Source organism: Macrobrachium rosenbergii, chromosome 20 (assembly GCF_040412425.1).
Source record: "Macrobrachium rosenbergii isolate ZJJX-2024 chromosome 20, ASM4041242v1, whole genome shotgun sequence".
In the NCBI taxonomy this organism is placed as follows: Eukaryota; Metazoa; Arthropoda; class Malacostraca; order Decapoda; family Palaemonidae; genus Macrobrachium; species Macrobrachium rosenbergii.
This window is the reverse complement of record NC_089760.1, coordinates 42,385,001-42,407,012: the sequence shown is the minus strand read 5'-3', so window position 1 is coordinate 42,407,012 and position 22,012 is coordinate 42,385,001. Positions and strand designations below refer to the sequence as shown.

The following is a 22,012-nucleotide window of genomic DNA, read 5'->3' as shown; positions in this document are numbered from 1 at the left end:
ATTTCTTTTTGAGGCGGAGAAACCCCATTCGAAAACGCATCCACTATCAACAAGCATGCAAATGAAACGTTGCCGCTTTCAAGTAATGATTACTTCCTTTTGTTATCGCAGCCTGCAGGAGGAGACGGCTGCTGCTTTGTGTCAGTTCCTGCATGACCCCGTGTTTGCACAAGCATGAGTCATTGGTAGGGCAAGCACGAGATCCGTCTCGTTCTCGGAAGTCAGTTGCCTCCTGTAGTAACTTTGTTGTCTCTCTTTTTTTTTTTTTTTTATTACCTGCTTTTGAAGTAGGTACGGTATTTGATTTGTGTTGTGACTTTGTATTATTATAGTTTACCTTATGTTTGTTCTTCGTAACATTTCGATTTAGATTGTGGTTCAGATTCCACAGTAAGCTGTAGGTCCCGTTGCTAGGTAACCAGTTGGTTCTTAGCCACGTAAAATAAATCTAATCCTTCGGGCCAGCCCTCGCTCGGAGAGCTGTTAATCAGCTCAGTGGTCTGGTTAAACTAAGATATACTTAACTTATTTCGATTTAGATTATGATTAACCTTGCACAGTCTGTTTTGTAACCGCAATCAAGATACATGAAAAACCTCAGGTAATTGGTACTCGGGTTCCATCTCCTTTTATGACTCGTGCGGAGGAATTGCTAATGCCCCCTGGACTCTCACTTGAAAGAACGGGGTGAGTCAGAAATTTGTTTCTTTGAAACACGTTCTCAGGTGTTCATTTACATTCAAAGAGTCTGAGGATTTTCTTCGGTGTTGTTGAAAATGTAATTAAGGTGTGCTCATACAGATTGTTGGGTAACTTCTTGCTCATAATTTTTGTATCATTTCCAAACAGCAAGTTTCCTTTATTTTCATTCATATCATATACCGTTACTCTTCATATGGGATGAAGTAAACAAATCAGTGATAAGAATGAGTTATAATTTTGTGGCGGCATTTCTTTTTAATCAGCGAGATTAAGCGCTGATACGTTCAATTTTCTTGTAACGATCGCTGTTGAGTTCCAAATAATACTCGTGTTTACTTTTTTCCGTCAAGACCAATCCTCCAAAATATCGCCCGATGAAGCGCTTTGCATATCGAATTTCCTTCTTTTCACTGGACTAATTATCTAGAGTGTATCACGCAGCTGTTAATTATTCTAGATGGGACAGGAGGATATGGAACTTACTTAAATGCTGTATAAAAAATATCTGGGAGGCATTGTACCCTTTGGGAAGGAGAGTGAGCCTGGCTAAATAAATACCATTGCCTCTTGGAAAGACCACATATTCCCCTGTTTGGCTTTGTTGAGTAGCCGTTTGTGCAAATATTGATTTCTTGTTCATCTATTGGTTTTAAAATTCCTATTTTACATCAAGTTCCCAGTTGAAAGTTCCTATGTTTGTATTGAAAGTCTTAACCTAAATTGAATGTCAGAAGGTTTTGCCCAGGAATATTGATCTCAGTAAAACACTTTAGAATCGCGTCCGAGAATGGTGGCAAGAGACAAAATACAAGCGAACGTTGTATGGCAACATCTGTTTTCCGGAATGGTCAGAACCCTCGCAGCTTGTGTCCAGCGAACTGCGCTCGAGGTCTATTGTCGGCTTCGAATATTGCCCTCGTGCTGTTTGGGTCGACGCCTAACGATGTTATCTTTAAATTTTCGGTTTGAGTGACTCAGTGGTGGCAGAACCCAAGCGAGGCATAAATTGTCCCCTGTCATGGGGCATAATGGCACAATTAAGTAAGGGCCGAAATGAGAAGGGGCTTAATGATGTACCGTATCTGGGTACCGGTATATTCACGCCTTGGGGGACGTCAAGCTTAGGAAACTTGGTGTTTTTACGATGAGGTGCAATTTGTTCCGACTTGAAACCAAACTGATTTGAAACCTGGAGCTGGGAAAACGTCTCTTTTAAGTTAAAGATGAGTGCACATGGTTTTACAAAGACCTACGCAACTGGTTTTGAAATGGGAGGATACAGTTTAACAGAATAAGTAAAAAGTTTGTTAGCTTTTTCAGGTGACGATGAGTGCGTCTGGTTTTACAAGACCTTCACAATTGGTTTTAAAAGTTAAGGATACAGTTGAACATAATAAGTAAATGCTTCTTAGCGAAAACAGATCTATCTTTCGGTGGTCTCGGTATAATGCTGTATGAGCCGTAGCCCATGAATCTTTAACCACGGCCGGTTGGTGGCCTGTTCTACATCGTTGCCAGATGCACGATTATGGCTAACTTTAACCTTAAATAAAATAAAAACTACTGAGGCTACAGGGCTGCAATTTGGCATGTTTGATGATTAGAAGGTAGGTGATCAACATACCAATTTGCAGCCCTCTAGCCTCAGTAGTTTCTAAGATCTTAGGGCGGACAGAAAAGTGCGGACGGACATACAAAGCCGGCACAATAGTTTTCTTTTCAGAAAACTAAAAAGTGCACTCGACTTAGGTTTTTTGATCGGAAGATGGCAGTGGTGATCTGGACTATAATAGTATAGATTGCATTGGAGACTATAACCATGTAAGCATAGATAGGTAGATTGCCTCTCATCTTAAAAGAGAGCCGACAATGTTATAATGGTTGAACAGAAATAGCTCCGATACAGAATAATAATACGTTATTTGCGTTGTTAACTTATTTACGCTTTTGAAGTTTGCATTTGTATCTTTCTTATTATAATAGTTAAGTTGATACAGTGCGCAGTCGTAGATTTCAAAGGTCAGTTGACATTCCATGGAATTCGTGTTGTTATTAATAAGGACATCAATTCATTTTAATGTTTTTCAACGAATATCGATTCTCCTATGAACATAGCTAGGTAATGAGTGTTTCTATACGTGTATTATGCAAATTTGGTCAATTTAGTCATATATCTGATGCCACCTATTGTTTATTATTGTTTCCTTTTATTAAAACAACCCGTATTCTTTGTAAATGTCCTGAAACATATTTTCATATAATGGGAAAGAACCCTTCTCTTCTTCCTCCTCTTTCTCTTCCTCCTCCTCCTCCTCCTCTTCTCCTCTTCCTCCTCCTCTTCCTCTTCCTCTTCCTCGCCCTCGCCCTCCTTCTTCCCCCTTTCCTTCTTCCCACCCCACCTCTTCTTCTTCTTCCTCCTCCTCCTCCTCCTCCGCCTCCTCCTCCTCCTCCTCCTCCTCCTCCTCCTCCTCCTTCCCACCTCCTCCTCCTCCTCCTCCTCCTCCTCCTCCTCCTCCTCCTCCTCCTCCTTCCTCCTCCTCCTCCTCCTCCTCTTTTGTAGGATACTCGAGGGTAAAAAAAAATGAGCTACCTGTTAGAGCAGGGATGTCAAACGTGCGGCCCGCGGGCCGCATGCGGCCCCCAGCCACACTACTTTTGGCCCGCCAATCTCAGTGGCGGTGTAGTTTAAAAATATATTTAGAAATGGTTTTAATTATATATGAAAATACTCAAACACACACACACACACGAAGCATATATATATATATATATATATATATATATATATATATATATATATATATATATATATATATATATATATGTATATATATATATATATGTATATATATACATATATATATATATATATATATATATATATATATATTATATTATTTATCTATACTTATACCATATATATCGTTATATATATATATATATATATATATATATATATATATATATATATATATATATTTTTTTATATATATATATATATATATATATATTTATTTATTTATATATATATATATATATATATATATATATATATATATATATATATATATATATATATATATATATATATATACACTTTTGGACTTTTTGAAACTTATATTATAAGGACTGCGTTCTCTCTCTCGTTTTTATTTTTTTGATCGTAAACCGACTGCAAGCGACTACCCGACAGCAGTGCAAGAGGAAGGCAATGTTCGGTACCCGACAGCAGTGCAAGAGGAAGGCAATGTTCGGTACTGGGCTTCTTGTGTCATCGGGAAGAAAGCAAAACTACGCTATCATGCGTATATTTTTTGGAAAATTATTTCACTTTTTCCAGTTAACAGTATTATAATTGCAAGAAAATTATGAATTTTGGGTTTGTAAATAGATGTGTAGGTAGGCTAAATGCGGAGGCTATTGAGTTGGGCTATGCTCAGTATGGGCTCCTGAACTGCGAGCGCACAGGTATAAAACATGTTCAGTACGGTGATGACTTTGGAAGGAAATAATTTAGGCTGGAATTCAGTATCTCTCAGGCTTTTCACAAGCTATATACATTTTCAAAGAGAATTGATCATTTCAATTTTTGTTGATGATGTCATCCAAGAAAAGGTCAATTAAAGACGAACATAGAGTAATACAAGAGAAGTGGAAAGACTTGTATTTTTGGTGATATAAATGGAAAACCAACATGTCTGATTTGCAATCAGCAAATTGCCGTGCCTAAAAGAATATAATGTTAGGAGGCACTATGACACAAACCATGCTCAAGTATATAAGAAATATAGTGGAAAAGCACGTGATGATAAAGTTGAAGAATTAGAACAATCTCTGAAACAACAGCAGTCCTTATTCAAAAATGTACGTCATGTAAGTGATGCTGCGGTGAAAGCAAGTTACATTATCTCCAATGAAATAGCTGCGTCATCAAGGCCTTTTACTGAAGGAGATTTTGTTAAGAAATGTATGTTGTTGACTGCTGATGTGATTTGCCCAGATAAACGTCAGGCTTTTTGCAAATGTAAGTCTGTCAAAAATACAATAGCAGAGAGAATAAATGAAATAGCTGAAGACATTGATAATCAACTTCAAAGCAAAAGTTAAATCATTTGTGGCCTTTTCTGTTGTAATTGACGAAAGCACAGACGTCTGTGATGTAGCACAGCTCGCAGTTTTCATTAGGAGTTGATGAAAATATGCAGGTAACAGAAGCATTTGTTGAGCTTGTGCCAATGAAGGGAACAACAAAAAGTGATGATATCTTTGCAAGCTTAGTTAGGGCGCTGGACAAACTAGGTGTTGACTGGAAGAAATGTGTAAGTTTAGCAACTGATGGAGCACCTCAGATGGTGGGTAGAAAAGCTGGTGTAGTGGCAAAATTGCAGGAGAAACTTATGGCTTTGAACCCTGACAACCAGTTTCGTAATATTCATTGCATTATACATAGAGAAGTATTGTGCAGTAAAACACTAAATATGGCTCATGTCATGGATGTTGTTGTATCAACAGTGAACTTTATTCGAGCACGTGGTCTCAATCATAGACAATTCAACTGCTTTTTGGAAGAAAGTGAGAATCCTCGTGGATTGCCTTATCATACTGATGTGCGCTGGTTAAGTCGAGGAACGGTGTTGAAGCGCTTTTATGAATTGCGTTGTGAAATCCAAATTTTCATGATAGAAAAGGGAAAGGAGATGCACGAACTTAATGACATTATTTGGCTGAAAGATTTGGCATTCATGGTGGATATCACAGATCATTTGAATCATCTCAACATCCAGATGCAGGGGAAAAACAAACTGGTGACCGATTTCTATGACTTGATTCGTGCATTCGAAATCAAACTCCAGCTTTTTCAACGTCAAATTGCATCACATAATCTTGCACACTTTCCCAATTTGAAATCTATGCAAAATAAAAATAACATTGATGATGGTGACCTAGCAGAGAAATATTGTGAGAAAATATCAAAGCTCAGAGATGAATTTCAAAACAGATTTAGTGACTTCAAGTGCATGGAAAATGAATTTGCTGTCTTCAGAAATCCGTTCTCAGTTGATGTAAATGTGCTACCTGAACCTCTGCAACTGGAAATAATTGACATGCAGTGTGATTCAGTGTTAAAGGATAAGTTTTCCACCTGTCAACTGAGCACGTTTTATCAATATGTGGATTCAAAATATCCCAATGTAAAATATTTGGCATCAAAAATCATGTCTATGTATGGAAGCACGTTTGCCTGTGAACAGTTATTTTCAGTAATGAACATTAACAAATCCCGGTTACGGTCGAAACTTAGTGATGAACACCTCAATTCCATCCTCAAGATCGCTACTAAGTCATTTACCCCAAATTTTGATGCACTGGTCAAGAAAAAGAGATCTCAAGTATCTGGAAGCAGTAGCTCCCAGCATTAAGATTGTTTTAAAAGTGAGAATGAATGTTTCCTTTTTTCTTATCGATGTGAAAGGTATTTCTTTATTCATCCATGTGCAAGGTACTTCCTTTTTTCTTAGGCATGTGCAAGGAATTTTTTTCCTTATCCATGTGCAAGGTATATATTTTATTTATCCATGTGCAAGGTATTGGTTTTTTGCCTATGTGCAAGAAATTTCTTTCTTAAACATTTGCAAGGTATTTCATTTTTATTATACATGCAAGATATTTCTTTTTCTTATGTGCAAGGTATTTTTTTTTATACATGTGCAAGATATTTTTTCTTATTCATGTGCAAGGTATTTCTTTTCTCTTATAAATATGCAAGGTATTTTTTTTTTCTTATCCATGTGCAAGGTATTTTTTTTTATACATATGCAAGGTATTTCTTTTTCCTTATCCATGTGCAAGGTATATTTTTTCTTATCTATGTACGATTGTCATGTGATATAATAAATTCTACGAATTCTCAAAACGAGTAATTTTATTTGCTTATTGTATAACTACAGTGCTTCCTCCTCTCTTTCCCCCTACACACATACACAATATATAATAGTGTATCTGCACTATAGAATTATAGACTATATTACTAATATATATATATATATATATATATATATATATATATATATATATATATATATATATATATTTTACTGCATTGGACCTCTTTGGCCCTCAGAAATTAAAGTGTCTCAAAACTGGCCCCTCAGGAGCAAATGAGTTTGACACCCTGTGTTAGAGAACCTGAAGAGGGATTATATCGTCCTCGTTGTGAGAACGGGGATTAAAAGGAAGGGGAGATTTAGCCAGGGATTTAAGACCGTATAAATACCATGTTTTACGACCTCGGCCAGGGTTGCTTTAGCTCATACTGTGTCGTCAGTTCGTGAGGTTTGGGGTTTTGAGAGAAAGAGAGAGAGGATGTTTTACTGATTTTTTTTGCTGATTGTATAGTGTGATTACTTGTGATAATTGCTTGCATTTGTGTGTTTGTTTATCAGTCTCAGTCTTATTAGCTGTTTATAGACTCTCTCTCTCTCTCTCTCTCTCTCTCTCTCTCTCTCTCTCTCTCTCTCTCTCTGAATTTTTGTTAATTCTTTTATTATTACAATCTCTCTCTCTCTCTCTCTCTCTCTCTCTCTCTCTCTCTCTCTCTCTCTCTCTCTCTCTCTCTCTCTCATTATGTGCTTAATTTCTTTTAGTGAATCCAGTATTAATAAAACTCATTCAGGTATTTGAGACTACATAAAAAGTATGAGAAAAATTAGATACTGAATTTGCATACAGTTTGTGTATATTGTATACTCAAATATATATAAACTTTGAGATTTTTATGTATATTTATGTATGGAATTTAGAAATCCTTATATATATGAACTGCCGTATATTTTGAAAAGAGAGTGTCAGAAATGTTTGTGATTTTGACATATATATCTGAAGCTGAATTTATTTTACAATTCACGCTTCTGAATATCACCGGCGGCGCCCAGTCATATTTTAATTAAGCGCTTGATTTTAATAATTCTCATCTTTCTGGAAAATTGAGATTTGAGAAAGTCATATGAGAAAGGATTTATTTCATCTAATGCTTCAGTAATATTAATTTTCCATAAATAGTTTGGATGTATTGTGTGTGTTTGTGTGTATGTGTGTGTATGTTGGACGCTTTGTAGTTTTCATCTCTTGAAATGGTAGCTTTTCACGTTTGTTATTTATCATTGCGTGATGAAAATTGTTTATTCTTAGGATTAAAATATATAGTGTAACACTGACACCCTGCTATTGTGATAAGTCCAAGACTGCATTCGTATTTAAAATGGAAAGTGTATTGTCCAAAAGGATAAATTTTATTACTACATCTATTAATAAAACAAGTAATGCACCGAAGTTTCTTTGGCGCAATCGAGTTTCCTATACAGCCGCTATAGCGTATAATCAAGGCCACCGAAAATAGATCTATCTTTCGGTGGTCTCGGTATAATGCTGTATGAGCCGCGGCCCATGGAACTTTAACCACAGCCCGTTGGTGGCCTATCCTGTATCGTTGCCAGAAGCACTATTGTGGCTAACCTTAACGTTAAATAAAATAAAAACTAATGAAGCTAGAGGGCTGCAATTGGGTATGTTTGATGATTGGAGGGTGGATGGTCAACATACCAATTTGCAGCCCTCTAGCCTCAGTAGTTTTTAAGATCTGAGGGCGGACAGAAAAAGTGCGGAGAGAGAAAGTGCCGACAGAAAAAGTACGGACGGACAGACAAAGCCGGCAAAATAGTTTTCTTTTAAAGAAAACTAAAAAACAAACATCCTCTCTTGGAATAGAAGCTTTTCATTGTTGTTATATATCTTTGCATGAAGAAAATAGTTTATTCTTAGGATTAGAATTGATGTAGTGTAACGCCGAGACCCTAATATTATATTAAATAAAATACAGCATTCGTTTTTAAAACGACAGTGTATTGTCTGAAAGGGTTTGTGTAACATCTACATCAGTTAGATAATGTACGGTGTGAAAGGATTTCTTTTTGTCTGCTTCCCTCGTAGGGAGTTAGTGCCGTCAGTTCACCTCATTTGTTGCATTGTAGGCAGCATTTAAGGTTCTCTGCAGCGTTCCTTTGGCCCCTAGCCGTGCAACACTTTTCTTTCCTTTTACTGTACCTCCGTTCATATGATCGATCTTCCTTCTTTCTTTCCAACCTCTCCTAACAATGGTTTCATAGTGCAGCTGCGAGGTTTTCCTCCTGTTACATCTTTAAAGCCTTTTTAGCTTTCTGTAAAAGAAACTATTGTGCCGGCGCTGTCCGTCCGCACTTTTTTTCCTGTCCGCACTTTTTCTCTCCGACCTCAGATCTTATTAAAAACTACTGAGGCTAAGGGGCTGCAAATTGGTATGTTGATCATCCACCCTCCAATCATCAAATATACCAAATTTCAGCCCTCTAGCCTCAGTGATTTTTATTTTATGTAAGGTTACAGTTAGCCATAATCGTGCGTTGGCAACTATATATGACAGGCCACCACCGTGCCACGTGATTAAAGCTTCACGGGCCACGGCTCATACAGCATTTTACCGAGACCACCGAAAGATGGATCTATTTTCGGTGGCCATGTTTATACGCTGTTTTATCGCTTCGCCAGAAGGTGTCGCATTCTGGAAAGTTTACACCTCTTTATTATGTTTGCCCCTGCCTTTTAATGGTGGTAACCCCCTTCTCCACCCCCATTACCCAACCCTCGACGCCCGGACATCCTTCTTTTGTTTTGTTTCCCATCGTTTGTTATCGTTGTTGCCGCTTTACGAGAATTTTATCTGATTTCATCTCTCTCTTTTGTTTGTCTTCTGATAGGGCGGAACGCGGTTCTGTGGTCTCTATCACTTGTCTTTTTTTGTGCGCTTTATTTTGGTTTTATGTTACTTTTATGCTTTTGTTTTTTTTTCGCTCCTCAAGTACGGATTTGGCTTTTCTTTTATTTTTTTTTCGTAGTTAGCATCTTTTGGTTATCATTCATATCACAGATTTATTAGGTTATTTTATATTTTATATATATATATATATATATATATATATATATATATATATATATATATATATATATATATATATGCATATATTAACTTTATTACATACACAGTTGTTCTGTGCATTAGTAGAATTACTAAAAGGACCTCATTCAAACTGGATGGTATCTAATGGAGTTGCTATTCAAAAAGTTACAAGCTTTCTTGGACAAACAGTCCACATTATCAAGTATCCGTACAATGAGCAGACGAGTAGGTGTGTGTGTATGTATATATTACAACTTGAGGGTTAATATTTACATTCGAAAATGTAAGAATTTCATGCGTAAAATTGGAAACCTAATTATATATATATATATATATATATATATATATATATATATATATATATATACATACATACATACATACAGTATACACACGAGTAGGTGTGTGTGTATATGTATATTACAACTTGAGGGTTAATATTTACATTAAAAAATGTAAGAATTTCATGCGTAAAATTTAAAAACTAATTATATATACATATATATATATATATATATATATATATATATATATATATATATATATATATATATATATATATATATTATACATAAATATATATACAGTATACACGCGAGTAGGTGTGTGTGTGTGTGTATGTATATTACAATTTGAGGGTTAATATTTAGACTCGAAAATGTAAGAATATTGTGCATGTGTAAAATTGAAAACTAATCTATATACAGTATATATACAGTGCGTATATGTATATTATATATATACACACCCACATACACATATACATATACCTATACATATACAAATATACTACGTAAGAATAACTTTGATGATGTTTGTTATGTTTTCTTTATAGTACATTCACCACGTAAGTCAACATGAGTTTGTTTGCGAAATTTCAGCGTTCTTCTGTTCAGGACAAAAGCAGAGTAAAGATTCCTCCTTCCTTCTTGCTGATGGGGTAGCGATCAGGTTAATGAAGCCTTGTGACTGTATTTTGCCCGGGGGCCAATAGTAATTTAAGCCGACCTTGAAGAAGGATTGGGGAGATATGGAAGAAACCTGAAAAGGTTTGGACATTTTTCTGCGTAAATAAGAAGCTATGATGTTTCAAAGTAGAAAAGTAATGTCACGAAAATCTTTAAATATTCTCTTGTTTTTAAACGTTAGCTGATGAAAGGGGAAAGTTGCAGTGCAATGCAATGCATTACTAACCTAGTACTGTTCTTCTTGCATTATAATACATTTTTATCAGTTTTTATTTATAAAATTTTTTTTTCCTCTTTTAATTAGTAGAGTCTCTTCTTTCTGCGTTTACTTTTACTTCCTGTTACTTCTTCCTAATGAACACCTTAATATTCTTTGGAAGCTTGAATTTCAAGTCAGTGGCCCCTTTGGTGGGCTTGTTCCATATGAGTAGGTTTCATCTTCTGAATAATAATAATAATAATAATAATAATAATAATAATAATAAAAAGTTTTGACATTTTCTTTATAAATAAGAAGTTATAACGTTTCAAAGTAGTCAACATCACAAAAATCTTTGAGTAATCTGTTGTTTTTAAACTTCGGCTAATGAAAGGGGGAAATTGTTGTTCCTCTTTTGAGTTGGTTTGTCTGTGATCACAATAAATCAGTAATTGTTATATGATGTTGTATATAGGATTTAGAAGCATTGGGACCTATGAGGTCATTCAGCTCTGAAACTGAAATTGACAGTAAAAGTTTGAAAAGTGTAACAGGAGTAAAACTCGCAGATGCACTATGAATCAATTGTTAGGAGAGGGTGGGAAGTACGGTGGAAGAAAGAGAATATGAAAGGAGGTACAGTAAAAGGAACGAAAGGGGTTGCAGCTATGGGGGCCGAAGGCACGCTACAAAGAAACCTTAAGTAATGCCTACAGTGCACCGCTTGAGGTACACTGACGGCTCTACCCTCCTACGGGGAGTAATTTTTATAGATCAGGAGAAAAAGTCAAGTAAATAGGTGAAATGAATAATAGAGGAAGTGGTAATTTCAGTGAAAATGGACAGATTCTCTTGGGAGTAAAATTTAAGTTTCAAGACCGAGGTATGACATAACCATTTAGTAATTCCTTCAGTTAGTTTTATTAAGGTAGAGGAAACTGAAATTGCTAAAACACGCTACAAAAATCAAACAAAATTGCGCTGAAAAATTAAAGTTCCCACAGATATCAGAATAACTGTTCTGGGACATTTTGCGTTGTTAGAAGTTTGCACATTCGTTTTCTCTTTTTTCTTTATCTTAAATATTTTTTTTTATTATTATTATTATTATCTAGACATATCTCGTGTTTCATTAATCTCAACACGACATAAAGTGACATTAGAGTGTGTAATGTAGTTGTTCACATTCTTGTGTTACACACCAGAGCCGTTTCTTTTTCATGGTAATATGATAGCTTTCAAAAAAAATTTTATACGTATTTAAATTCTCTCTCTCTCTCTCTCTCTCTCTCTCTCTCTCTCTCTCTCTCTCTCTCTCTCTCTCTCTCTCTCTCTCGGTACCTATATCTTTCTATATGTATATTATATATATATATATATATATATATATATATATATATATATATATATATATATATAACACTTTTGGTGGTTTTCCCTTGTTATATACGTTAAATAACAATTGTGTAATTATTGGTATGCAGTGTTGCTATTCAGTCCTTATGAGCTCTTTGCAAGCTTAACTGGAATCCAATTGGAGTGCGAAGGAAAACAATTTTATCATGATTAAATCAGTATAATATTTTCAATTAGAATTTTATTTTTTTACGTTATCTACTTTTGCCAAATTACTGAAAGATTTGTATTAGTCTTTGTCATTTGTGAATTTAAGCAGAAATATCCATTGTATAAATATTCTGTTCAGTGGAAGTTTAACTTCAGTTTTGAAAACGACCTGCTCGTTGAAAGAAGAGGCTTTTATGTTAAGCTTTAACTCTTATTGTGACAGTTATCAATCATTAGTGTTTTTTTAGATATAAAAAATAAAGAGAAAAAGAACTTGGCTCGGTCACTTTCAAAACGCGTCTTGTTTCGTAAATTCTTAGTAGAAATCCTTCAAGTCCTTTCTGTTTTGTCAGTCATTAGTGTTTGTTCAGGTATAAAAAATAAAAAGAAAAAAATTTTCTCGGTCATTTTCAAAACTTGTCTTGTTTCGTAAATTCATAAGAGAAATCCTTGGGGTCATTTCCCTTTCTTCAAGGTTTCTTCTTCTTTAAAAATGAAACATGCATCAACCCTTCGCACTTCCAATATTTAAGAGCTGATCCCAGATTCAACCGAATTGATACTGGCTTTAATATTTATGGCGAGTTTTTGCGAAGTTCAGTATTTTATTGTATTCTAGTGCTCTGTACCCCTTCAAATCATTATTGTAGAGTATTTTTGTTTTTTTCTGACAGGAATACGGATGTAGGCTACCGGAAGTGTTATGCTTTAAACATTACAGATATTGCTTCTCGTATGTATTGGAATAAACTTTGCAGATTGGGAAATACTTTTAGTCCTTTGTACAGACATTTTATTATTATTATTATTATATTATTATTATTATTATTATTATTATTATTATTATTATTATTATTATTCAGAATGAGCATACATCCCTACCTCGCTAGTTTTTATTATTATTATTATTATTATTATTATTATTATTATTATTATTATTATTATTATTATTAAAAGCTTAATGGCGGACAAACAGGTTTACAGGAGGAGGGTGGATGTGTCGTGTCTCCCCAGCCCTCCCGATCCCCTACCTACCCCGCCCCCACCCGGGGCGGACAAACAAGAAAGATCCACTCGTATTTTATTATTATTATTATTATTATTATTATTATTATTATTATTATTATTATTATTATTATTATTATTTAGAACATGAACGCTGTTCATAAGGAACAAGTCCACAGGGTACATCGACTTGAAATTCAAGCTTTCAAAGAATATATTGTTCTTTTGAAAGAAGTAACAGAAGGTGATGGGAAATACAGAAAGAAGAGGTCAGTTATTAGATAAAAATATATTAAACAAATTAATGAATGAATTTATGTAAATGTAAATAAATAAAGAAGTACGAGGAGATTTGGTTTAGGGAAGTAATGCATTGCATCTTTGATTGAACTTTTAAGATTCATTTGCGATTCAGAAGTTATTTAATGAATACGGGAGTGACTGCTGTTGTTTTTCATTTGAAATCACCCTTATAAGGAGAAATTGCTTTCGCTGAAACGCATATAATTATATTCATGCTTACATCAATAGATTAGGGAATCTTATATCATTTAGTAACCTCATCGTGATGGTAGAAAAGTAGAAGAACGAACAATTTAGAAACATAACCTCAAGTAATGATGGAGTTTCCCCTTGAAAGGCTGAAGAAGGTAGGAATTAAGAAGTAGAAAGCAGAATAGCGAAGGTAAGCAGCTGCAGAGGAAACAGAAATAGTCATTGATCGGATCAGCTCAGGCATGACAATTGTCCTCATGTTGTTACAAGGACATCAGAATTCTAAATAGAATCCTAAGTAAAATCCCCTTTGCAAAGTCGAGTTTTATGTACAGCGTATAATGCTGTATGAATCTCTCAGCCACGGCCCCTGAAACTCTTAGCCGCGGCCCATGAAAATTTCAGCCACGGCCCTTTGGTGGCATGTGTTGTTGGCATCGTGGACAACGATCATGGCTAACTTTAACCGTGAATAAAATAAAAACTACTGAAGCTAGAGGGCTGCAACTTGGTATGTTTGATGATTGGAGGGTGGATGATCAACATACCAATTTACAGCCCTCTAGCCTCAGTAGTTTTTAAGATCTGAGGGCTGATAGAAAAAACTGCCGACAGAAAGAGTGCGGACGGACAAACAAAACCGGCACAATAGTTTACAGAAAACTAAAACGGATCTGACGTCAGTCAAAAATGACATTTAGAAAAGACGTAAAGGAAGAGACGCTGTGTAGATTGACTACAAATAATTCATTCCAGTTCAGATGATGGCAAACAAAGGAGGGGGCGGCTCCCAAGTGGACTTTTTTCTTTTCTTTTTTTTTAGTGGAAAGGGGGAGTGAAGAACTTGATACTTATTCACCATTTTTTTTAATACTGTGGACGATTAATGTTCAGGTTCTTAGTCTCTTTGTTGTTTGTTGATAATACGTTTTTATTGTCACTGCGTTGTGTTAATGGAAAGCTGAACATCAACAAAGATAATTATGACATATTGTTAGAGTATATACAGCAGAAAATTAATATTTATCCATAAATCATATTTGTGGAACCAAAAATAAAAAAATAATTCAACTGGTTACGTTGGTACGATCTGAAAATGTTGGTCTATTGTATATATTGTAAAAAAAAATAGTAAAAATAGAGTGAAAAAAATATTAGAATGAGAAGAAATTTATCCGACGGAGGGGAAGCCCCAGGAGGTAATGACAGAGAGAGAGAGAGGTGGGGGGGTATCAGTGTCTTGTACCATAAATTTGAGATGACGGTAAACTTTTTTTTTTAAGGAATGGGATGGAAGGGAGAGGAGAATAAGAGGAAGCTATTAGGGCTGATGAAAGGGTGAAGGGAAGAGAGAGAGAGAGAGAGTTTTTTAAACAAGATCAAATAAAGCATGATAAATAACTAAAAAGGAGAGAAAAGCATCACACATGAAAAAATAAGCAAAAAATGTGTTCCAAATCAAGAGGACGAAAAGATGGAAGAAGGGAACAGAGAAGATTAAAACGATTATATGGTAAAAGAAATTTCTAGGCGTCAGAAGACACACGGCTTGCGAGAATACACACAGAGAGAAGCTGTGATAAAGCATTTAAAGAGAGAGAGAGAGAGAGAGAGAGAGAGAGAGAGAGAGAGAGAGAGAGATTCACAATCGAATGCCTGCAAGCACGTACTGTTTAGAGAGAGAGAGAGAGAGAGAGAGAGAGAGAGAGAGAGAGAGAGAGAGATGCAAGAATTGCATGCTTTGAATGCAAAAACCAGTAACCTGAACACAATCGAATGCCTGCAAGCAGACAGACAGACTGAGACTGTTTAGAGAGAGAGAGAGAGAGAGAGAGAGAGAGAGAGAGAGAGAGAGAGAGAGAGAGAGAGAGAGAGAGAGATGCAAGAATTGGCATTTCACTTTCAATAAAACTTGTACCATTCCCATCATTTAGAATGCCTCGAGAGAGCAAGAGAGTCTCTTGCAGAGAATACTGTTGAATGATAAGAGAGAGAGAGAGAGAGAGAGAGAGAGAGAGAGAGAGAGAGAGAGAGAGAGAGAGAGAGAGAGATTAAATCAGCCACGAGAGAAAGAAGAAAAAGCCATTCTTTCTCATTTAGCCAATGTTGAGAGAGACAGACAGACAGACAGACAGACTGATCTATTTTCGGAGATGAAATCAACCACGACGCTAGGTTTTTCTGAGAAAGAAGTAAAGAAATTCCCTTTTATCATGAAATAGGGCTAAATTTGAGAGAGAAGAGAGAGAGAGAGAGAGAGAGTTTTTTATTTGAGAGAGAGAGAGAGAGAGATAGATTGGAACGTAGATCATCACCACCAATGCAGTGAATGAAGCCAGTCCTCATTTAGCCAAGGTTTTTGATGAAAAACAGAAACATAAGAGAGAGAGAGAGAGAGAGAAGTGAGAGATTTGAAGAGAGAGAGACTTGAGATGAAATATATTTACTTATAGAGAAAGAAGCAGCCATTATGAAATTCTCATTTAGACAACTTATCAATTCCCTCTACCTGAAGAAATTAATTTTTAGGTGTCTCGATTTTGTACATATATTGGAAGCAATAGGGTAGTATATTCTTGACTGACGGTAAATTTATGACGTCAGATTCAGGAGGAGATTAGGTGAGATAAAAAGAATTAGTAAGTATATTTGAACGTGGACATCGGGTATATTATATATACATTGATATATATATATAATATATACGATATATATATATTTTATATATAATCGAAATATAAATCGTTTTAAATAATATTTTCTTATGTTAAAAGAAAAGTTGATAATAAGCCGGCTGGGGAAAAACTGCTGAGGATAGAGGGCTGTAAATTAAAGGACGTTTGTAGGTATGTTGATCATCCATCCGTCCAATCATCAAACATACCAAACAGCAGACCCGTTCTAGCCTCAGTAGTTTTTATTTGATATTCAGAAAGGTTAATATCAATTCACTCTACCTGAAAAATAATATATTTTCATATATGTTACCGAAGGGGAATTTTTAAGTTGATAATAAGTCCACCGTCCCGTGGGATCGAACCAGCGACGGACGAGGAATCAGGACCACTAACGAAATCGGCAAGAGAGTGACTGAATAACATCTCCCGTCAACTCACCGCCGTCGAACTCAGGTGTTTTGCGTTTGGAGAGGCTCATGTTGACCGTGTAGTGCGTTTGTCGCACGTAGCCATATTATGACTATTTACCATCACCGTGATTCATATTACAAACGTCCTTTAATATAAGATCTATGTTACCGAAGGGGAATTTTTAAGTTGATTATCCACAATGTGGGATCGAACCAGCGACGGACGAGGAATCAGACTACAGTGAACGAATCGGCCACAAGAGAGGTATTGAATAACATCTGTCAACTTACTCAGGTGTTTTACGTTTTTTAGCCATATTATGATTTATCACACCCACCTCTGCCATGTTTCCTTATCCGTTTTATTGGGCAATTTATCATGAAATACGGACGGGTGTCTAGTTGACTTTGTATAAATCTGTTATTCGATATTTTCGTAGGCTCTGCTGAGCTAAAGCACGAAGGGTTATTTGTTGATAATAAGTCCACCGTCCCGTGGGTCGAACCAGCTTGCGACAAACGCACTACATTTTGATATCGTCTCCAAACGCAAAACACCTGAGTTCGACGGGTGAGTTGACGGGAGATGTTAGATATACCTCTCTTTAGTCCTGATTCAATCGTCCAGTCACTGGTAAATTTATGGACTTATTATCAACTTTCCCTTCCACAAATGGAATATTATTTTTTGATGAAAAACAAGAAACATAAAACATTGCAGAGGAAAAAACAGCATTTGGAGAGGTGGGTGGAATTAGTGACGGGATAGTTATATTTAAACGTAGTGCGACAGTCCGTCGCTGGTGTAATTGCATGTGGACTTATTATCAACTTAAAATTCCCTTCGGTAATATATGAAAATATATTATTTGAATTATTAAATGTATGAATATGATATAAATAGTCATATATATATATATATATATATATATATATATATATATATATATATATATATATATTCATATATATTTAATGTATTTAATATCCAGTTATACGGATATTATATTTATATATATATATAATTGATATTAAACGACGTTTGTATATATATTATACAAATGTCGTTTAATCAGTTCTCGGATAATTCACGGTGATGTGATAAAATTAAACGACGTTTGTATAATAGTATATGTAAATCACGGTGATGTGATAAAAATATATATATATATATATAAATATATGTATGTGTGTATGTGTAATGAGTTGTGGTTGCTCGCTGGTAATAAGTATAAATTCACGAGAGAAGGTGATGCCCACTTTCTAGAAGTCTTCATTTTCAGCTTTTATGAATTCTTTTATTCCTTTTTGACAGGCATGGCGAATACTTAAAAAAAAATTAGCGAGACTTTTGAGATGTTCTCTCTCTCTCTCTCTCTCTCTCTCTCTCTCTCTCTCTCTCTCTCTCTCTCTCTCTCTCATCTTTTCTGAATCATATTGTCGCTCAAACTCTCCTAAGCATTCTAGGTCGTTGTAAGAAAAGATTATTTCTTGTCGTAAGAAATTATTATTTTATTTCTTGTCGTTTGAGAGATGAGTATTAAAACCAAGGTCTGGACATTGATTGCAACATTATCCTTCCAATGCCTGTATGCATAGAAATCCTCCTGTAGTTTATTGTATGATGAGTTAATAACTTTGTAGACGATACAAATCTCAGTAGCTGGAATTGCCAATAACTCATGGGACTTTATTCTTATGATTTTTTTTATGTAATTTATCTTAGACCGTAAACGTCAAATATTCCGTTGTGATGCTAAGGAGGATGGCTTTATTTTCCATTGTTTTCACTTTTATGATTGACTATTTTGTTTTCTCTATTCCGTAAGCTGCTTTGTCTTGTCAGACGTGGGATTGGTAGGTTTGGTCGTGGGCGGCGCAGTTTATTTCATTTTTATATTTAGCTTAACAATGTTTTAATATATGAAACATGTGCATTATGTACGGGATTTCCTTATACTTCTGTTTCTGCTTAAAGTTGTTTTTTCATACCTTATTTATGTGTGTTTGTTTGTACGTGTGTTTTATTGTTGTTTTTATTGGGTATAGATCCAAAACAGACTGAACGGCTAGAACACGGTACAGATATGATAAGTAAACAGTTAAGTAGAAATTAGAGTTAAAAATAAGTAGAAATTAGGGTTAAAAATGAGTAGAAATTAGAGTTAAAAATAGCCCAGAAAAATCTTTCTACGTGGGAGATGACGAACGTGCCTTCAAAAAAAAAAAAAAAAAAAAAAACCACACATCCGAGAGAGGCCTGAGGCTTATCAAAGAAGCGAATTCTTGAGTTCTCAGTTTTCTCTCTTTATGGGTTGAAACGGGACGCCTGGTGGGAACTACAACGCTGAAACAAGTAAAAATTGCGCCGAAGTTTCTTCGGCGCAATCGAGTTTTCTGTACACCGTATAATCAAGGCCACCAAAAATAGATGTATCATTCTGTGGTCTCAGTATAATCCTGTATGAGCCGCGGCCCATGAAACTTTAACCACGGCCCGTGGTAACCCGTCATATATCGTTGCCAAACGCACGATTATGGCAAACTTTAACCTTAAATAAAAACTACTGAGGCTAGAGGGCTGCAATTTGGTATGTTTGATGATTGGAGGGTGGATGCTCAACGTACCAATTTGCAGCCCTCTAGCCTCCGTAGTTTTTCAGATCTGAGGGCGGACAGAAAAAGTGCGGACGGGCAGACAAAGCCGGCACAATAATTTTCTTTCACAGAAAACTAAAAATGGTAGAAACATGTCTCCTGTAGTCTTAAGGTGTTGTGCTATTGAAAACTAGCAAGTTCACGAAGATGCAACGCATTACTACCCTAAAGCAATTCTCCTTGTATTTTATCATTTACTTACGGTATTATCTATTTATTTACTAATTTATTATTGCATATTTATCTCCTCAAATAACTGATCTCTTCTTTCTCTATTTCCTGTCACCCTCTGTTACTTTCAAATGAACACCATATTCGATGGAAGCTTGAATTGCAAGTCAGTGGCCCCTGTGGGGTTGTTCCATATGAATGTGGTAATAATAATAATAATAATAATAATAATAATAATAATAATAATAATAATAATAGAGAGATGTGCCTTTAGTATTCATTGAAAAGTATTAGGTCTGTGGCTGTAAGTTAGTATATTAGTTAGTAAAAGCTTAATAAGCTGAGAGAATTTTTGTGAAAGGGAGAAACATTAATATATATATATATATATATATATATATATATATATATATATATATATATATATATATATATATATTATATATATATATACTATGTATGTATGTATGTATGTATGTATGTATGTATGTATGTATGTATGTATGTATATATATATATATATATATATATATATATATATATATATATATATATATATATATATATATATATATATATATATATATATATATATATATATATATATATATAATGCAACTGACAGCTAAGTTAAGGAGGAATTTTGTAATGTAGAATCTCTAGAACATCAGCATTTACATACTAGCCTGTCACCTGGTTAGATCTGTTAAAGACATGCAACAGTATTTACTTATAAAAAGACCAGTAGACTGGTATGAAAGGAAACGGTGTTAGAAACGCGGAAACGTATAAGGTTTCATTTGGCCCGTCTTGAGACGCTTTGTATATGTGCTCTGATAGCTTCTGACAAGATCAAAGGCTTGCCTTAAAACGAAGAGGAATCTTCAATTAAGGAGATGTATTTGAAGAGCAGAATCGTCTCTGTAATTGACTGCGGGACAAGAGGAATGGGGAGATTGACCACGAGGCTGGAGGAAGTATAAACAAGTAAAACTTGGGCGCAATCGAGCTTTCTGTACAGCCGCTACGTTGTATAATCAAGGCCACCGAAAATAGATCTGTCTTTCGGTGGTCTCTTTATAATGCTGTATGAGCCGCGGCCCATGAAACTTTAACCACGGCCCGGTGGTGGCCTATTCTACATAGTTGCCAGAAGCACGATTATGGCTAACAGTAAAAACTACCGAGGCTAGAGGCTGCAGTTTGGTATGTTTGATGATTGGAGAGTGGATGATCAACATACCAATTTGCAGCTCTCTAGCCCCAGTAGATTTTAAGATCTGAGGGCAGACGGAAAAAGTGCGGACAGAAAAACGTGCAGGCAGAATAAAGTGCCGACGGACAGACGAAGCCGGCACAATAGTTTTCTTTTACAGAAAACTAAAAAGAATAGATTCCTCGGGGAAGTCTCGTTAAAGCTCTGTTAACTTGAGATGAAAGTGAACGAAGAATCAAGGAGATCAGGACAGTTTAGCAGACTGTGTTGAAGGTCTAGAAATTGTCAGTCAGTACAGGGGTTCTCCAGGCTACTGAAAAACGATGATCGTAAGTATGTCATCAAGGTCGTATAGGGATCACCATTCAATCTTGCTTTTGCTAATCACCGTGAAGAACTGTAATGTCTCAGATATATTTGGTCGTAAGGAGCCTACTCCCCTAAAATGATAGACTGCATTATCTGCAAAAATACAAAACTGAGAAAAATGGCAGATACTCCCTTCCCTTACTACTGATTTTGTGGATACTGCAAATGGGACCCCCTAAATACTCGTGGAAAGCATTGAAGAATCATTCTGAAACTGCTGTACTTGTGTATTAGTGTTTCACGAGACCAATAGGTGGCATATCTCAATTTCGAAAATTTTGAAGATATTGTAAATGGGACCCCTTAAATACTCTTGGAAATCATTGAAGAAGAATCATTCTGAAACTGCAATAACTTGTGAATTAGTGTTTCACGAGCCCAATAGGTGGCATATCTCAATTTCGAAAATTTTTCAGATACTGCAGTTTTCCATTTTCGGGCAGAGTAGGAATTAACAGGAAAGCTTCAAAGACTTCCTGTATAGTTGAATGGGAAGTCTTGAGAATGAATTGGACGGGTCCCAGTGGCCAGGCTGATTTGAAAGGATGCAACAAGATCTTAAATGTATCCTTGATAAAGTCAAATA

General features: G+C 35.4%; 2 protein-coding genes across 17 annotated transcripts in view; both read left to right on the top strand.

Moving 5' to 3' along the window:
* Nucleotides 1-22,012, top strand: part of tei (teiresias) — a 386,546-nt gene that overhangs the window by 213,847 nt on the left and 150,687 nt on the right. The window lies entirely within an intron of this gene.
* On the top strand, nt 4,902-6,122 carry LOC136848969 (general transcription factor II-I repeat domain-containing protein 2A-like). Its single transcript, XM_067121779.1, has one exon. The coding sequence runs from the start codon at nt 4,902-4,904 to the stop codon at nt 6,120-6,122; it is 1,221 nt and encodes a 406-aa protein (XP_066977880.1).